The 16,986-nt window shown below is 51.1% G+C and overlaps 1 protein-coding gene across 3 annotated transcripts in view; it reads left to right on the top strand.

Annotated features, from left to right (window-relative positions):
- Positions 1-16,673, top strand: part of IL21R (interleukin 21 receptor) — a 52,423-nt gene extending 35,750 nt beyond the window's left edge. For all 3 annotated transcript variants that reach the window (XM_003261550.1, XM_003261551.2, XM_003261552.2), the window contains 5 exons: positions 7,681-7,835; positions 9,260-9,437; positions 9,894-9,993; positions 10,656-10,737; positions 13,161-16,673. In XM_003261550.1, the coding sequence (XP_003261598.1) occupies positions 7,681-7,835; positions 9,260-9,437; positions 9,894-9,993; positions 10,656-10,737; positions 13,161-13,910 (1,265 nt within the window). In that variant the 3' untranslated portion in view covers positions 13,911-16,673. The remainder of the gene's footprint in view (positions 1-7,680; positions 7,836-9,259; positions 9,438-9,893; positions 9,994-10,655; positions 10,738-13,160) is intronic.
- The last annotated feature ends 313 nt before the right edge of the window (positions 16,674-16,986 follow it).

The raw sequence follows: 16,986 nt of genomic DNA, 5'->3' as shown, positions 1-16,986 counted from the left end.
AGGATTATAGGTAGGGGATGGGCCCCCTACTCCCTGCCCTCTGGGCCAGCTCTCCTCCTTCCATCAGCTCTGACCTGGCCTATGTCCTCACCACACCTTAGAGTTCTGTTTTGAGTTGTGCTATTTTTTACTAAAGTGTGAAAGGTTATTAGGTTTGAGAGGTATTGAAGGAGCTAGGCTAGGACCTGGGACTTCTGGGTTCATGTTCCGACTCAGCTCTGCCCGTCTGTGTGACCATGGATGAGGCATATCTACCTCTGGGACAGCTTCCCTATTTGTAGAGCAAATATCCTTTTAACCCTGACTCTCTGGGATCCCGACCCCATAATGAGGCGAATGGAGGACACTGAGTCACAGAAAAAACCCTCTTGGGTTTTTTCCCCTTCATAAGCTCCAGGGAGGCCTGGGATTTCCCTCCAGGCTGGAGGTAGAGGGGGGTCCCAGGGGCAGGAGGGCCTGGTTGGTGGGAGCAGTTTTATCTGTGAGTTCAGAATTAGGGCAGGTGGCAGGGCGAGGTGGCTCACGCCTGTAATCCCAACACTTTGGGAGGCCGAGGCAGGACGATTGCTTGAACCTGGGGCTTCGAGACCAACCTGGGCAATATAGCAAGACCTCATCTCAGAACACAAAACAAGAACCAGGGCAGGGGCCAGGCGCGGTGGCTCATGCCTGTAATCCCAGCACTTTGGGAGGCTGAGGCAGGTGGATCATCTGAGGTCAGGCGTTCGAGGCCAGCCTGGGCAACATGGTGAAAGGCCATCTCTACCAAAAATACAAAAAAATTAGCCGGGCGTGGTGGCACACGCCTGTAATCCCAGCTACTCGGGAGGCTGAGGCAGGAGACTTGTTTGAACCTGGGAGACGGAGGTTGCAATGAGCCAAGATCATGCCACTGCACTCCAGCCTGGGCGTCAGAGTGAGACTCTGTCTCAAAACAAAGCAGAACTAGGCAGGGCATGGAAGGGCCTGGGAGGTGGCTTTGGCATGGGGTGTGTGTGTGTGTGTGTGTGTGTGTGTGTGTATGTATGTGTGTGTGGGTACCCAAAGCGGCCCCAGAGGCAAACACAGGCTGCAAAGGGAGCCTGCCCTCAGGAAGGCCCCGCCCACGAGCTCGGGAGTTTCTGCCCCTAGATTCCCAGCAGAGGGGCTGGGGTATGAGAGGTGTCTGTGATTCACACTCTGGGGGTCCAGGTTTGCACCTCTTTGCTGAGTGGATGTCACACCACAGAGCGTGAGAGTGAAGCTTCACACACTCCCGGACACATGCACACTCACGCAAATTCCCAGGGTCACAGACTCATGCACACACAGACTCATAGATGCGCCCTCAAACTCACAGATGTCTCCCCAGCACCAGCCTTCATGGCATGGACACAGAGGCCCACACTGCCTCTCTCTCTTGCTCTCTCTCTCTCTCACATACACACTCACACATACATACACACATGCACACACACACCCACATACACACATACACACACTCATACACACATCACTCACACATGGGCACACACATGCACACACTCACACATGTATTCTCACACGCACACTCACACGCACACACACGTGCACTTTCTCACATATGTGTGCACACACATGCACGTACATACTCATACACTGTCACATCACACACACGGGCACACACATGCACACACGCACTCTCACACACATGCACACTCATGCACAGACACACATTACCCACGGGCACACACATGTGCACACTCACACATGCACAGACACACATGCCCTCACACACATGCACACTCACATGCACACACACACCCCACTCACGGGCATGCACATGCACACACACACATGCACACACACATGCCCTCTCTCACACATGCACACACGCCCTCTCTCACACATGCGTGCACACACATGCACAGACACACACATCACTCGCAGGCACACACATGCACACTCACACACACATGCACAGACTCACACACATGCACTCACACACTCTCTGGGCCAGCTCTCCTTCCATCAGATCTGACCTGGCCTATGTCCTCACACACACGCCTTCTCTCATGCATGCACACACATATGCACAGACACACACACACACCACTCGGGCACACACATGGACACACACACATGCACTCTCACACACATGCACAGACTCTCACATATGCCCTCTCACACACATGCACACTCACATGCACAGACTCACACACATACATCACTCACGGGCACACACATGCACACACTCACCCACATGCACTCTCACACACATGCATCCTCTCACACATGCACACACTCTCACACACACTCACACACATACTCTTTCACAGCCACACGGATCTGGGATCCAGGACACGAGGTCCCATCAACACGCATGCACTATCTGGAGCAGGGGCCCCTCCGGGCTGAGTAAACTGAGGCAGGCAGCAGCCCCACCACCCAGGCTACCCCACACCCCTCACTCCCACAGCTTCTCAGAAGCAGAGGAGAGCTCAGGGCAGAGAAGGGGCCCCTCCTTGCCACTTCTCTTGCAGCGTGAATCCAAGCATTTCTCTCTGGCATCCCCTCCCTCCCTGCCAGGATCTGCAGCTAGCCTGGGCCCCGCTGGGGTAGGAAGTGATTTTCTAACCACCTCCCGCCCAGGGTCCCTTCCTCCTCCTGGGCCCTGGGCCTCGCTGGGCTGAGCAGCCCCTCTTCACGACCCCCAGGCTCTGCAAACATCTCCCCCGTACCCACGGGGCAGTTCTCAGTACCCTGGTGTCTTCCGGGACTGATCCTCACCCAGCCACACAGGGAAGCCCAGAGCCGGCCTCCAGCTGCCCCAGGGAAGACAAAAGAGGTGTTAGACAAAGAAGCTAGTCCCAATCGAATCAGAGTATAGATCTTCATTTGAAAACCATCTACCTCAGCATTTACTGAGCATTTTAAAACTCAGCTTCACAGAGATGTCTTTGTGATGTGATGCTTAGCAGTTTGGTCTGAAGAAGAAAAATATCCAGTACCATACTGTTTTGTGGCATGAATATAGCCCACTGACCAGGAATTATTTAACCAACCCACTGCAAACTTGTGTGTGGAGCAGCTCTGAACTGATTTTACTTTTAAAGAATTTGCTCAGGGACCTGTCATCCTTTTTATAAAAAGGCTCACTGACAAGAGACAGCTGTTAATTTCCCACAGCAATCATTGCAGACTAACTTTATTATGAGAAGCCTATGCCAGCTGGGAGTGATTGCTAAGAGGCCCCAGTCTTTGCATTCCACAGCCTTTTGCTAAAGTTTTGCACTTTTTTTTTCATTTCCCATTTTTAAAATAAGTAGTTACTAAGTTAACTAGTTATTCTTGCTTCTGAGTATAATGAATAGGGATGTCTAAACCTATTTTTATAGATGTTATTTAAATAATGCAGCAATATCACCTTTTATTGACAATACCTAAATTATGAGTTTTATTAATATTTAAGACTGTAAATGGTCTTAAACCACTAACTACTGAAGAGCTCAACGATTGACATCTGAAATGCTTTGTAATTATTGACTTCAGCCCCTAAGAATACTATGATTTCATGTGCAGGTCTAATTTCAAAGGGCTAGAGTTAGTAACAGTACTACTTACCAGATGTAATTATGTTTTGGAAATGTACATATTCAAACAGAAGTGCCTCATTTTAGAAATGAGTAGTGCTGATGGCACTGGCACATTACAGTGGTGTCTTGTTTAATACTCATTGGTATATTCCAGTAGCTATCTCTCTCAGTCGGTTTTTGATAGAACAGAGGCCAGCAAACTTTCTTTGTAAAAGGCTGTATAGTAAATTATTGCAGGCCACCTGTGTCTTTGTCATACATTCTTCTTGTTGTTTAGTTTGTTTTTTTCAAACGACCCTCTAAAAATGTAAAAACGATGTTTAGCTTGCAGCTGTACAAAAACTGCCCAACAGGCAGATGTGACCCTCAGGCCATCATTTGCCAGTCACTGAGAATTAGTTTTTGTTGTTGTTGTTTTTGAGACAGAGTCTCGCTCTGTTGCCCAGGCTGGGGTGCAGTGGCGCAATCTCAGCTCACTGCAACCTCTGCCTCCTGGGTTCAAGCAGTTCTGTCTCAGCCTCCTAAGTAGCTGGGACTACAGGTGCACGCCGCCACACCTGGCTAATTTTTGTATTTTTAGTAGAGACGGGGGTTCCACCATATTGGTCAGGCTGGTCTCGAACTCCTGACCTCAGCTGATCCACCTGCCTCTGCCTCCCAAAGTGCTGAGATTACAGGCATAAGCCACTGCACCCAGCCGAGAATTAGTATTTTTATGTATGGTTAAACCTTGGCGTCTAGCCATATTTTGTTTATATCATAATACAATGGATTTGTGAAGAGCAGATTCCATGAGTAACTCTGACAGGTATTTTAGATGATGATCTCAACAATATTCTTTCAAAATGGCATATATCTTTTGTACAAAGAACTTGAAATGTAAATACTGTGTTTGTGCTGTAAGAGTTGTGTATTTCAAAAACTGAAATCTCATAAAAAGTTAAAAAAAAAAAAAAAAGAGGTGTTAGAAACGATTTCAGTCAAAAACATCCCATCCCTGGAACAGCAACAGCAACAACCCAGTGTTCACCATGGCATTCTGTAAAACGTGCACCTCTGTCACCTCGGGGCGTGGTGGGAGCCGTCAGTGCGGGTTTCAGGATCACAGGCAGCCTTAGAGCTCCTTTCTGGAGGCCTCGAAAGGTTCATTTGTTAACCTGACAAATTTTATATATATATACACATATATATATACATATATATATACACATATATATATACATATATATATACACATATATATATACATATATATATATACACATATATATATACATATATATATACACATATATATATACATATATATATACACATATATATATACATATATATATATACACATATATATATACATATATATATATATAGAGAGAGAGAGAGAGAGAGTGCCAGGGTGTAGCTCTGTCCTCCAGGCTGGGGTGCAGTGACACAATCATAGCTCATTGCAGCCTGGAACTCCTGGGCTCAAGCGATCCTCCCACTCCAGCCTCCTGAGTAGTTGGGACTACAGGTGCACATCACCACCCTGGCTAATTTTTAAATTTTTTGTAGAGCTGGGATCTTGCTGTGTTGTCCAGGCTGGTCTTGAACCCCTGGCCTCAAGCAATCCTCCCACCTCAGCCTCCCAAAGTGCTGAGATTTTTGGCATGAGCCACCTTGCCCAGCCTAATTTGCCAAATATTTATTGAATTTATTGAGGGCCTACTGTGCCCCAGGCTGTGTTCTAGGGGCTGTGGGCACAGATTGAACCTGGAGGACAAAACCTCCACCCCAAGGATAAGAGCCCAGCGAGGGAGGCACATGGTAAACAAAATCACAGGGTGAGAGGTGCAGAGTGTTAGATGGTGGCAGACTGAAGGTGCAGAAGGTGGCTGGGTGTGGTGGCTCACACCTGTAATCCCAGCACTTTGGGAGGTCGAGGCAGGTGGATCACTTGAGTTCAGAAGATCAGGACCAGTCTGGCCAACATGGGGAAACTCCTTCTCTACTAAAAATACAAAAATTAGCCAGGCGTGGTGGTGCGCACCTATAGTCCCAGCTACTTGGGAAGCTGAGGCCGTGTAATCACTTGAGCTTGGGAGGCGGAGGCTGCAGTGAGCAGAGATCACGCCACTGCACTCCAATCTGGGTGACAGAGATTCTGTCTCAAAAAAAAAAAGAAAAAAAGAAAGAAAGAAGAGAAAAAAAGGAAGGAAGGGAGGGAGGGAAGGAGGAAGGAAGGAAGGAAGGAAGGAAGGAAGGAAGGAAGGAAGGAAGGAGAACAAAAAAAGAAGAGAAAGTGGAGAAGGTGAGGGCAGAGGCCTGCAACTCCTCTCCAACACTAATAGACACTTGTCACTCAGTTCCTCTGAAGTTACTGCCTTCTGCTAAATAGCTTCATCCCTTTGAACTTGAAGCCCCATAATACAGGAACTGGGCCCATTTTACAAGCGAGGAATTTAAGGCCTTTAACATATTGCGTTCTGTTCAAGTTCATGAAATGTCCTTCGAATAGGGGAAAAACAAAATGCCGGCTTTGACCTTTACCTGGAGGCCGCCCATGAAAGCTTGCTGTTATGGCTCAGAGCTCGGCTCTTGCACTTGCCGGGAGATGCTGAAAGATGAGGACCATCAGATTGGCCTCCCAGGGCCACTGTGGGGTGTCAAACTGAGCAGAGCACGGCAGCCAGGCAGGCTCTGCATAAATGGCAGCCCTCCCCATTAGCATGCATGCTAAGAAGAGTCTTCAACTGCCTGAAGTAGCTGGGGTTGAAAGAAAATGATAACATCATTTAGAACAGAAATGAAAAATGAATGGATTTGCCAGCACGTTGCTGAGAACATTTTTGGGTGGATTGCTAACTTTAAAACTTAAGATAGGCTGGGTACAGTGGCTTGTACCTGCAATCGCAGGATTTGGGGAGGCTGAGGTGGGAGGATCACTTGAGGCCAGGAGTTTGAGACCAGCCTGGGCAAATATAGTGAGACCCCATTTCTACAAAATAGACAAATAATTAGCCAGATGCGGTAGCACCCCTCTGTAGTCCCAGCTACTTGGGAGGCTGAGGTGGGACGATGGCTTGAGCCCAGGAGGTTGAGGCTGCAAGTGAGCTATGATGGCACCACTGCACTCAGGCCTGGGCAACACAGTGAGATCCTGTCTCTAGAGGGAAAAACCCTTGGAGATTTCACACGATGATTCCAGGGGTCTCCCGTTTCCCATTCTTCACCTCATATTGAAACTTGCCCTTCAGTGCATAGAATGCAGGGTTTCAGATTTCATGTGTGTGCGTGTGTGTGTGTGCATGCACGTGTGTGTGCGTGCGTGTGTGTGCATGCACGTGTGTGTGTGTGTGTGTGTTGCATGTGTAGGCATGCATGTGTGTGGGTGTGCATGTGCACATGTGTGTTTGTGTGTGTGTGTGTAGGCGTGTGTGTATGTGTGTGTGTATGTGTGTGCGTGTGTGTTTCCCTAGAAAACTTAGAAAAGCTGACCACTCTGTGCTGCTGGAGCCATTCACTTTTAACTCTTTTCTTTCTTTCTTTCTTTTTTTTTTTTTTTGAGATGGAGTCTCTCTCTGTTGCCCAGGCTGGAGTGCAGTGGCACAATCTTGGCTCACTGCAAGCTCCGCCTCTCGGGTTCACGCCATTCTCCTGCCTCAGCCTCCCTAGTAGCTGGGACTACAGGCACCTGCCACCACGCCCGGCTAATTTTTGCATTTTTAGTAGAGATGGGGTTTCACCATGTTGCCCTGGCTGGTCTCGAACTCCTGACCTCAAGAGATCCACCCGCCTCGGCCTCCCAAAGTGCTGGGATTACAGGCGTGAGCCACCGCACCTGGCCCGACTCTTTTATTTCGTCACAGTCCCTAAACCGGCTTCACCCCTCTCTGTGACCTGCCCGCCCCTGAGTTTGCAACCCTGATCAGGTCTAAATTTCTCAGGTCCCAGATGAATAAACTGAAGCCCAGAGTTGGGAGTGCTTTGCCCAAAGACACTCAGGGTTGTTGGTCTTCATCTCATCCATGTTGGGTCAGGCACGGTGGCAGGGGTGGGGGCAGGCAGGACTTCTTCCCATCACCAAATCCTTTTCACCTACAGCAAATTCTCACCCCATTTTCTTTTCCTGGGTTTTTCCACCAAGTCAAGCCAGCTCCCCCTTTCAACGTGACCGTGACCTTCTCAGGACAGTATAATATCTCTTGGCGCTCAGATTACGAAGACCCAGCCTTCTACATGCTGAAGGGCAAGCTTCAGTATGAGCTGCAGTACAGGAACCGGGGAGACCCCTGGGCTGTGGTGAGGAATGTGGGGATCAGTGCAGCTTTGTGGGAGGGGAGGGGAGAGGAGGGAGTGCAAGGGCATCTGGGTGGGAGAGACGGGTGAGCAACGTCATTCATGGCCAAGAACAGAGACCAAGGGTGGGAACACTCCCTTACAGCAGGCCCTCCTCCTCCCCTCACTTCTCCCCAAGGTAGGAGACCCCTGAATAATCTGTCCTCCCCAAACCTGTCTCCTCGGCTGTCAGCATGCCAAAGAGACTGTCCCTTCCCCAGACTCCACCCCAGGTCTAGTATAGTCACAATAGAAGAAGTTTCAGAAACGGGGCAATCTGGAAGCTTCCCAATTGCTTAGAATGGCCATAGTTGGAGAGTTCCAGAAGTATCAATGATTAAGAAGGTCCAGCCAGGTGCGGTGGCTCACGCCTGTAATCCCAGCACTTTGGAGGCCGAAGCGGGTGGATCTCTTGAGGTCAGGAGTTCGAGACCAGCCGGGTCAACATGGTGAAACTCTGTTTCTACTAAAAATACAAAAAATTAGCCTGGTGTGGTGACATGCACCTGTAATCCAGCTATTCTGGAGGCTTAGGCAGGAGAATCACTTGAATCCAGGAGGCAGAGGTTGCAGTGAGCTGGGATCACACTACTGCACTCTAGCCTGGGCAACAGAGTGAGACTTGATCTCAAAAAAAAAAAAAAAGGTCCAGTGTTAGAGGCCCCATTGTTTCCAACATGAAGGCTTTGAGAGATGTCCTTCCAGCCCACTATTTAGAACAGTCACAAGTGAGATCCAGTCTCTAAAAAATAAAAAATAGTAACAATGATAGAACAGTCACAGCTGAAGAGTTCTAGAATTGCCCATCTTTTAGGATGGTCCCAGCTGAAGATGTCCATGAGTGCTATACTTTAGAAAGTCCCCAGTGGAAGACTTCCAGAGGTATCCATTGCTAAGATATCTGTAGTTAGAGTTCTAGAAATGCCTGCTGTTGGGAATGTCAGTATGTCAACTCTTGGAATTCTTCAACAGTTGAAGGCATTCTCAACTGATGTACCGAGACTTATATCAATACATCAGTTGAGAATGTCCTCAACTGTTGAAGAATTCCAAAAGTATGCATTGCCTGGAATGCTGCCAGACCATTGCCAATCCTGAGATATGCCCAGTCCTGCAGGGAGAGTCCACTGCCAGGACTGTGAGTGGCTGAATTGGGATCAAAGAGAAATCAAACAGAGCACCCTATCACATGCAAGGGCCAGGCAGTGCTGGTGAGTCTGTGCTCCCCATGCCTGAGTCCAGCTACTCAGGCATAGGCTTGATTCTTGTGGGAAGAGAAGAGACACTCAGCCCCTTTGATGGAAGCTGGGAAAAGACGTGGCTCTGCTGGAGACAGGGGCTGGCATGGTTTAACCCTGACCTGGTGCATCGTTTCCTTGTACTGGCAGAGTCCGAGGAGAAAGCTGATCTCAGTGGACTCAAGAAGTGTCTCCCTCCTCCCCCTGGAGTTCCGCAAAGACTCGAGCTATGAGCTGCAGGTGCGGGCAGGGCCCATGCCTGGCTCCTCCTACCAGGGGACCTGGAGTGAGTGGAGCGACCCGGTCATCTTTCAGACCCAGTCAGAGGGTAGGTGTGAAGCTGGGATGGACACCCCACTCCTGGTACCAAATCTTGTCCCGTTCTAGCCACCCTAAGCCCTGAGCTTTCTGGCATAGCTGGGAGGTATTCAGTTGTTCATCCTCAGATGTATCCCTTCAGTGACATTTCTAGAGCCCCTGCTGGCCAGGCCCTGTTGGGTGCCAGCTGCTTCTTCTGTCAGGCATTTGATTCTTCTAACTCTGAAGTGGGAATCACCCCATTTTTCAGATGAGATAACTGAGGCTCAGAGAAATGAAGTTACTTGCCTGGGGTGAGGAATGAGAACAAGAATTGAACCCAGATCTATCTCACTTCAAGACACTAGCAGTAGCAGCCTCTCCTACCGCCTTCCACTCTACCCCAGACCCATTTCCCACCATGCCCAGCCCATGTGGCCTCTGGTAGAGTTGGTGCCATTTAACCCTTTCTTTGCTTCCTTCCTAGAGTTAAAGGAAGGCTGGAATCCTCACCTGCTGCTTCTCCTCCTGCTTGTCATAGTCTTCATTCCTGCCTTCTGGAGCCTGAAGACCCACCCATTGTGGAGGTGAGGCCAGGGGATCAGGAAGGCAGGGAGGTGGTCAGCCTGGGCCACTGCCCATTTATGACACACGTGGGGTTGGAGAACATGCCTGTCATCATGGTAGCAATGATGATGATGGGATAATAACCAACTCACAGCCACCATGTGCTGGACACTGTGGAGGGCACTCACTTTACCCCCATGGCAGCCCTAAGAGCTTGAGACACTGCAGTTGCCTTTATTTTACAAATGGGGAAACTGAGGCATGGAGCAGTCAAGGAAAAAGTCACACAGCTGTGGATTTTAAGCTTTGAGGTTTAAGGGGCTTAATGGGCCCCTAGGTGGTGGAGAAGAGGTGACTGTAATACTCCACGCCTCTGAAATGGCTTCTCTGCACACCCCTGGTTGCAGATAAAGAAGTTGAGGCTCAGAAGGGGCAACATTTGCCCAGCACACAACAGGCAGCCAAAAACATAACCTTGATATCCCTTTAGGAGCCTGCGAGGGAGACTTGCTGCTCCCATTTTACAGATGGGGAAACCAAGCCCCGGGGAAGGAGGGAGGCACCTGGGCTGTGTCTTGGGATGCTCGGAAGCTCCTGTAGGATGAAGCTGGGGAGTGTCTGAATGGGAGGCCAGGCTGCCCTCTGGTGATGTCAGGGTCCTCAACCCTCTCTGTCCCCTCAGGCTATGGAAGAAGATATGGGCCGTCCCCAGCCCTGAGCGGTTCTTCGTGCCCCTGTACAAGGACTGCAGCGGAGACTTCAAGGTGAGCTCCCCACCCTGTGATGAGCTCCTCTGAGCCCCTCCTCCTCTTCAGGAGCCCACCTCCCCTCACCCCAGGCTCCCCAGCCTCACCCTACAGGCCTAGAGCATCCAGGTCTCAGCCAAGCCAAAAGCCAGGCCTCAGTTTCCCCACGTGCAAAGTGTAGACAGTCATTCTTGTGGTTCAGAATTGGCAGAAGAATTAAACAAGATTTGATCAGGTGTGGTGGCTGCCGTCTGAAATCCCAGCACTTTGGGAGGCCAAAGCAGGTGGACTGCTTGAGGCCAGGAGTTCAAGAACAGCCTGGGCAACATAGGGAGACCCTCACCACCACTCTGCCTCCCCATCTCTACCAAAAACTTAAAAATCATTCAGGTGAGGTGGTGCACGCCTCTAGTCCCAGCTAATCGGGAGGCTGAGGCAGGACGATCATTCACAGGCTGCTGTGAGCTATGATCACACCACTGCATTCCAGCCTGGCCAACAGACAGAGATCCTATCTAAAAAAAAAAAAAATCAACAAGAAAAAGTAAACAAAATAATGTAGCATTGGCCCAGCCCAAGGAGCCAGACTGGGAGAGGGAGTGAGGCTGGTGGTCTCTTGCGTCACAGATTGCCCCGCTGGTCCTTTCTTAGGTGCCCTTAATCTGGGTTGGAGAGGGAATGGGTTCTGGAAAGGGCCTGGCCCCCGGGGCAAAACACACTAACGTTTGCCAAGCCTCCAACTTGCCACCACCCACCAGCACCCACAGGTTGTCTGTGCCCATTTACAGCCGTATCACCCACCCTGCAGCAGTGGGAGGGGCTGCCACAGAGAGGATGTGGTGACAGAGGTGAGAGGGCCAGCCCCACCTGCTGCAGCCGAGCCTGAAAGTCAGACAGTGTAGACCTAGAGCGTTGATTGAGCCCCTGCTGTCTGCCTGGTGCTGTGCTGGACACCCTCCGTGCCTCACTCATTCTCATATTCACAGCAGCCCCTGCAGAATGGATGTTCCACTGCCCCCAGGGCACCCACGAGGAGGCCAAAGCTCAGAGTGGGCAGGGAGGAACCTGGACTCCAACCCACATAAGACCCACCCTTTCCTCTTCCCTAAAGCTCAAATATCACATTTATTTTGGGTTGCTTTTTACCAGTACTCATCTAGCACTTGCTATATACCAGGCAGTCCCCTAGGAGCATCACAAACAGTGACTCATTTAACCCTCATGACGACCCTATGGGTGGGTGCTATTATTAGGTCCATTTTACAGATGAGGAAACTGAGGCACCAAGAGGGTAAGTAATTGGCTTAAGGGCACACAGCTGAGAAGCAACTTTGAATCAGTGGTGGTGGCCACATCACAGTTCTGAGATGAGTTTTTGAGGAAGAGGAGCTCAAAACAGGGAGATACCCACTCCTGGGGATTTTCCTTGCCAATTGCATGAGGATTCTGGTGTCATGAGTGGGAGTCCTGGCAGGGGAGGGAAAAGGAGGGTCCTTCAAGTTTAAGGGCCACCGCCTCAGCCAGCATCACCCACATCCTTTATCCTCAAAATGTACAAAGGCCTTTCCAAGTGGCTTTGCATTGATCCACTCTACCCATTCATTTTGTTAATAAACATTTATTGAGCACCTACTGTGTGCTAGGCACTGGGGCTACAGCCATGGACAGAAGAGACAAGACTTATGTCCAGGGGCCAAGTGTCTGTCTGGTGGGGACACATAAACCAGGAGAGTGCTAGGTTTCAAGAAGCATCAAGGAGGCGGGAAAGCAGGAGATGGCTCAGGGGTACCTTAGACCTCAGGCCCTCCTGCCCCCATGTCTCCTTGACTCAGGAATCTTGGTCCCTGCCTGGGCTATGGGGCCACCAGTTGTCTGAGTGGTCGCACTACTAAGGGTAGCAACTCCCTTCTACAAGTAGGGAAACTGAGGCCCAGAGTAGGAAGGGGACACCGGTGGGACCCCCACTAGGGTGGGAGCACATTGCAGTCCTGATTCCTCTCTCTCTCTTTGTCTCTCGGTGTCTTTGTCTATCTTCATGTCTCTGTCTGTCTCTCTTGATGTCTGTCTTGTCCCTGTGTCTGTGTCTGTCTTTCTGTCTGTTTAAACCCTCACCTTGGCTGGGCACAGTGACTCATGCCTGTAATCCCAGCACTTTGGGAGGCTGAGGCAGGTGGATCACCTGAAGTCAGGCGTTCAAGACCAGTCTGGCCAACATGGTGAAACCATGTCTCTACTAAAAATACAAAAATTAGCCAGGTGTGGTGACAGGCACACTTGAACCTGGGAGGCAGAGGTTGCAGTGAGCCGAGATGGCACCACTACATTCCAGCCTGGGCAATAGAGCCAGACTGTCTCAAAGGAATAAAAGTAAAAAAATGAATAAACCCTCACCTTACCCTCATCCTGTGCTGTGACTCTCTCTCTCTTTTTCTCTCTCACAGAAATGGGTGGGTGCACCCTTCACTGGCTCCAGCCTGGAGCTGGGATCCTGGAGCCCAGAGGTGCCCTCCACCCTGGAGGTGTACAGCTGCCACCCACCACAGAGCGCGGCCAAGAGGCTGCAGCTCACAGAGCTACAAGAACCAGCAGAGCTGGTGGAGTCTGACGGTGTGCCCAAACCCAGCTTCTGGCCGACGGTCCAGAGCTTGGGGGGCTCAGCTTACAGTGAGGAGAGGGACCGGCCGTACGGCCTGGTGTCCATTGACACAGTGACTGTGCGAGATGCAGAGGGACCATGCACCTGGCCCTGCAGCTGTGAGGATGACGGCTACCCAGCCCTGGACCTGGACGCTGGCCTGGAGCCCAGCCCAGGCCTAGAGGACCCACTCTTGGGCGCAGGGACCACAGTCCTCTCCTGTGGCTGTGTCTCAGCTGGCAGCCCTGGGCTAGGAGGACCCCTGGGAAGCCTCCTGGACAGACTAAAGCCACCCCTTGCAGATGGGGAGGACTGGGCTGGGGGACTGCCCTGGGGTGGCCGGTCGCCTGGAGGGGTCTCAGAGAGTGAGGCGGGCTCACCCCCAGCCGGCCTGGATATGGACACGTTTGACAGTGGCTTCGTGGGCTCTGACTGCAGCAGCCCTGTGGAATGTGACTTCACCAGCCCCGGGGATGAAGGACCCCCCCGGAGCTACCTCCGCCAGTGGGTGGTCATTCCCCCGCCACTTTCGAGCCCTGGACCCCAGGCCAGCTAGTGAAGCTGACTGGATGTCCAGAGCTGGCCAGGCCACTGGGCCCTAAGCCAGAGACAAGGTCACTTGGGCTGTGATGTGAAGACACCTGCAGCCTTTGGTCTCCTGGATGGGCCTTTGAGCCTGATGTTTACAGTGTCTGTGTGTGTGTGTGTGTGCATATGCGTGTGTGTGTGCGCATATGCCTGTGTGTGTGTGTGTGTGTGTGTCTTAGGTGCACAGTGGCATGTCCACATGTTTGTGTGATTGCATGTGCCTGTGGGCCTGGGATAATGCCCATGGTACTCCATGCATTCACCTGCCCTGTACATGTCTGGACCCACGGAGCTCACCCATGTGCACCAGTGTGCACAGCAAACGTGTCTGTGGTCAACAGATGACAACAGCCATCCTCCCTTCTAAGGTCTTGTGTTGCAAGCTGGTCCACAGCACCTCCGGGGCTTTGTGGGATCAGGGTATTGCCTGTGACCAAGGCCAAGCCCAGCCCTCCAGCGTCTGCCTCCAGGAGCTGCCAGAAGTCCATATCGTTCCTTATCACCTGCCAGCAGGAAGGGAAAGGGGATAGAGTGAGCCCATGGTGACCCTGGGAATGGGAAGATTTGGGGAGGCCCATGGACGAAGGTCTGAATCCCGACTCTGATACCTTCTGGCTGTGCTACCTGAGCCAAGTCGCCTCCCCTCTCTGGGCTAGAGTTTCCTTATCCAGACGATGGGGAAGGCATGACCCACCTGGGGGAAATTGGTGATGTCACCCGTGTACAGTACGCAGCCCAGAGCAGACCCTCGGTAAACGTCAGCTTCCTTCCTTCTGCGGCCAGAGCTGAGGCGGGTGGGGGTGAGAACATCAATCATCAGTGACAGCCTGGGCGCCGGTGGGGCCGTCCCGCCTGCAGAGGGCCACTCGGGGGGGTTTCCAGGCTTAAAATCAGTCCGTTTCGTCTCTTGGAAACAGCTCCCCACCAACCAAGATTTCTTTTTCTAACTTCTGCTACTAAGTTTTTTAAAATTCCCTTTATGCACCCAAGAGATATTTATTAAACACCAATTATGTAGCAGGCCATGGCTTATGGGACCCTCCCCCTGTGGCACTCATGGAGGAGGGGTGCGGGTTGGAACTATGCAGTGTGCTCCAGCCACACGTCCTGCTGGGCCCCCTACCCTGCCCCACTTCAATCCTGCCAATAAATCCTTATTTGTTTATCCTGGAGAATTGAAGGGAGGTCAAGTTGTTTGTCAATGATTTATCAGAGAACCTGTTGAAATGTGAATTAAGAAGCTAAGAAAATATTTCTTAGCAACATTTTTTTTTTCTTCTTTTGAGACAGAGTTTCACTCTTGTCGCCCAGGCTGGAATGCAGTGGTACGATCTCGGCTCTCTGCAACCTCTGTCTCCTGGGTTCAAGCGATTTCCTGCGTCAGCCCCCGAGTAGCTGGAATTACAGGCACACACCACCATGCCTGGCTAATTTTTGTATTTTTAGTAGAGCTGGGGCCACCCTAGCCCGGCCCCGTCTTCCTCCCCAAAGGTCAGACTGCAGGCTGCAGGGCTGTGCTGGAGGAGCCAGCAGCTCTGGCTCACCCATGCTTTTGGAACAGGGTTGGGTTGGAAGTCAGCAGAGGTCAGTCCTGCTGAAGGCTCCTTCGTGACTCATCTGTGAAGTGGGGTGGTTGGGAGAGGTAGCTGAGAGAATGCATGAGAGTCCTCGGTGCCTGGCAGGAGGCTGGAAGGTTCTAGAACACTGATGGTTATAAGAGTGGGACTGTGAGCCTGGGATCGGGGGATGTGAGACTTGGATGGGAGCACAAGAGTGGAAGCACAGCTTCTGCACGGAGGCGGGGCAGCCCTCAACACCCCATGCACCTGCATCCTAGGGACTGTTGGGTCCAGATGTGCTGTGGTTTTCACACCTTCTTGGGGGCAACAGGTTCCAGGAGCCACCTGTGGGTGCCACCTGAGCCACAGGCTCCCAGGAAAGCAGCGCAGCTCTCCTGCACCCAGAGCTTGCTGGGTGGGGGAGGGGAACACAGATGGTTGGGGAAGGCCTGAGGCCAGACTGGGGGGCTCTGGACTGGGGCAGATGAGGCTCCTCAGAATCCCACCTTTGAAGGGAACTCAACTTATAAGCACAGAGGAGCAAAGTTGGAGGGCTGGGAGCAGTGGCTCACACCTGTGATCTCAGCACTTTGGGAGGCCAAGGCAGGTGGATCACTTGAGGCCAGGAGTTCAAGACCAGCCTGGGCAACATAGCAAGGCCCCATCTCTACAAAAATTATTATTATTTTTAAAAATTAGCCAGGCGTGGTGGTGCTTGCCTGTAGTCCCAGCTACTCGGGGGGCTAAGGTGGGAGGATCGCTGGAGCCCAGGAATTTGAGGCTGCAGTGAGCTGTGATTATACCGTTGCACTCCAGCCTGGGTCACAGATCAAGACCCTGTCTCTTAAAAATAAAAGTTGGAGACAAGAGCTGGCTCACCTGAAAGGACGGATTAGTAGGTAGGCGGGTGGATGGAGGATGGATGGATGTGTGGGTGGATAGGAGGGTATTATTAAGTTGGTGCAAAAGTCTTTGCTATTACTCTTAATGGCTTTAATAAAAAGCTTGAAGGAAGAATCGTTGGTTGGATAGACAGAGATAAACGCATATTGGAAACAAAGATAAAGATAAAACACAAGTCATACCAGGCCAGCAACTCTGTCTATTTTGTTCACTGCCTTTAGTCCCAGCCTGGCACATAGTAGGCACTCAATAAAGCCTGATTCGTAGCATTTGCTTATTTCCATGGTGTAATTTCATGCTCCTGATATGAGTCTAAACACAAAGTTGGGAAGAGATATGCACAGTCTGCTCTCTTGGCTGGTATGAGTGAGTCCCAGCTCACCGATGGTAGCCCAAAGAGAACATCAAAAGGGGCAGGGGGCTTCAGGGAGGAGGTGGTGTTGGTTGGACTTTGAAAAAATGAATAGGAGGCTGGGAGTGGTGGCTCATGACTGTAATTCTAGCACTTTGGGAGGCCGAGGCGGGCAGACCATTTGAGGTCAGGAGTTGGAGACCAGCCTGGGCAATGTGGTGAAACCCAGT

Source organism: Nomascus leucogenys, chromosome 2 (assembly GCF_006542625.1).
Source record: "Nomascus leucogenys isolate Asia chromosome 2, Asia_NLE_v1, whole genome shotgun sequence".
Taxonomy (NCBI): Eukaryota; Metazoa; Chordata; class Mammalia; order Primates; family Hylobatidae; genus Nomascus; species Nomascus leucogenys.
This window is presented reverse-complemented; position numbering and strand designations above follow the sequence as displayed.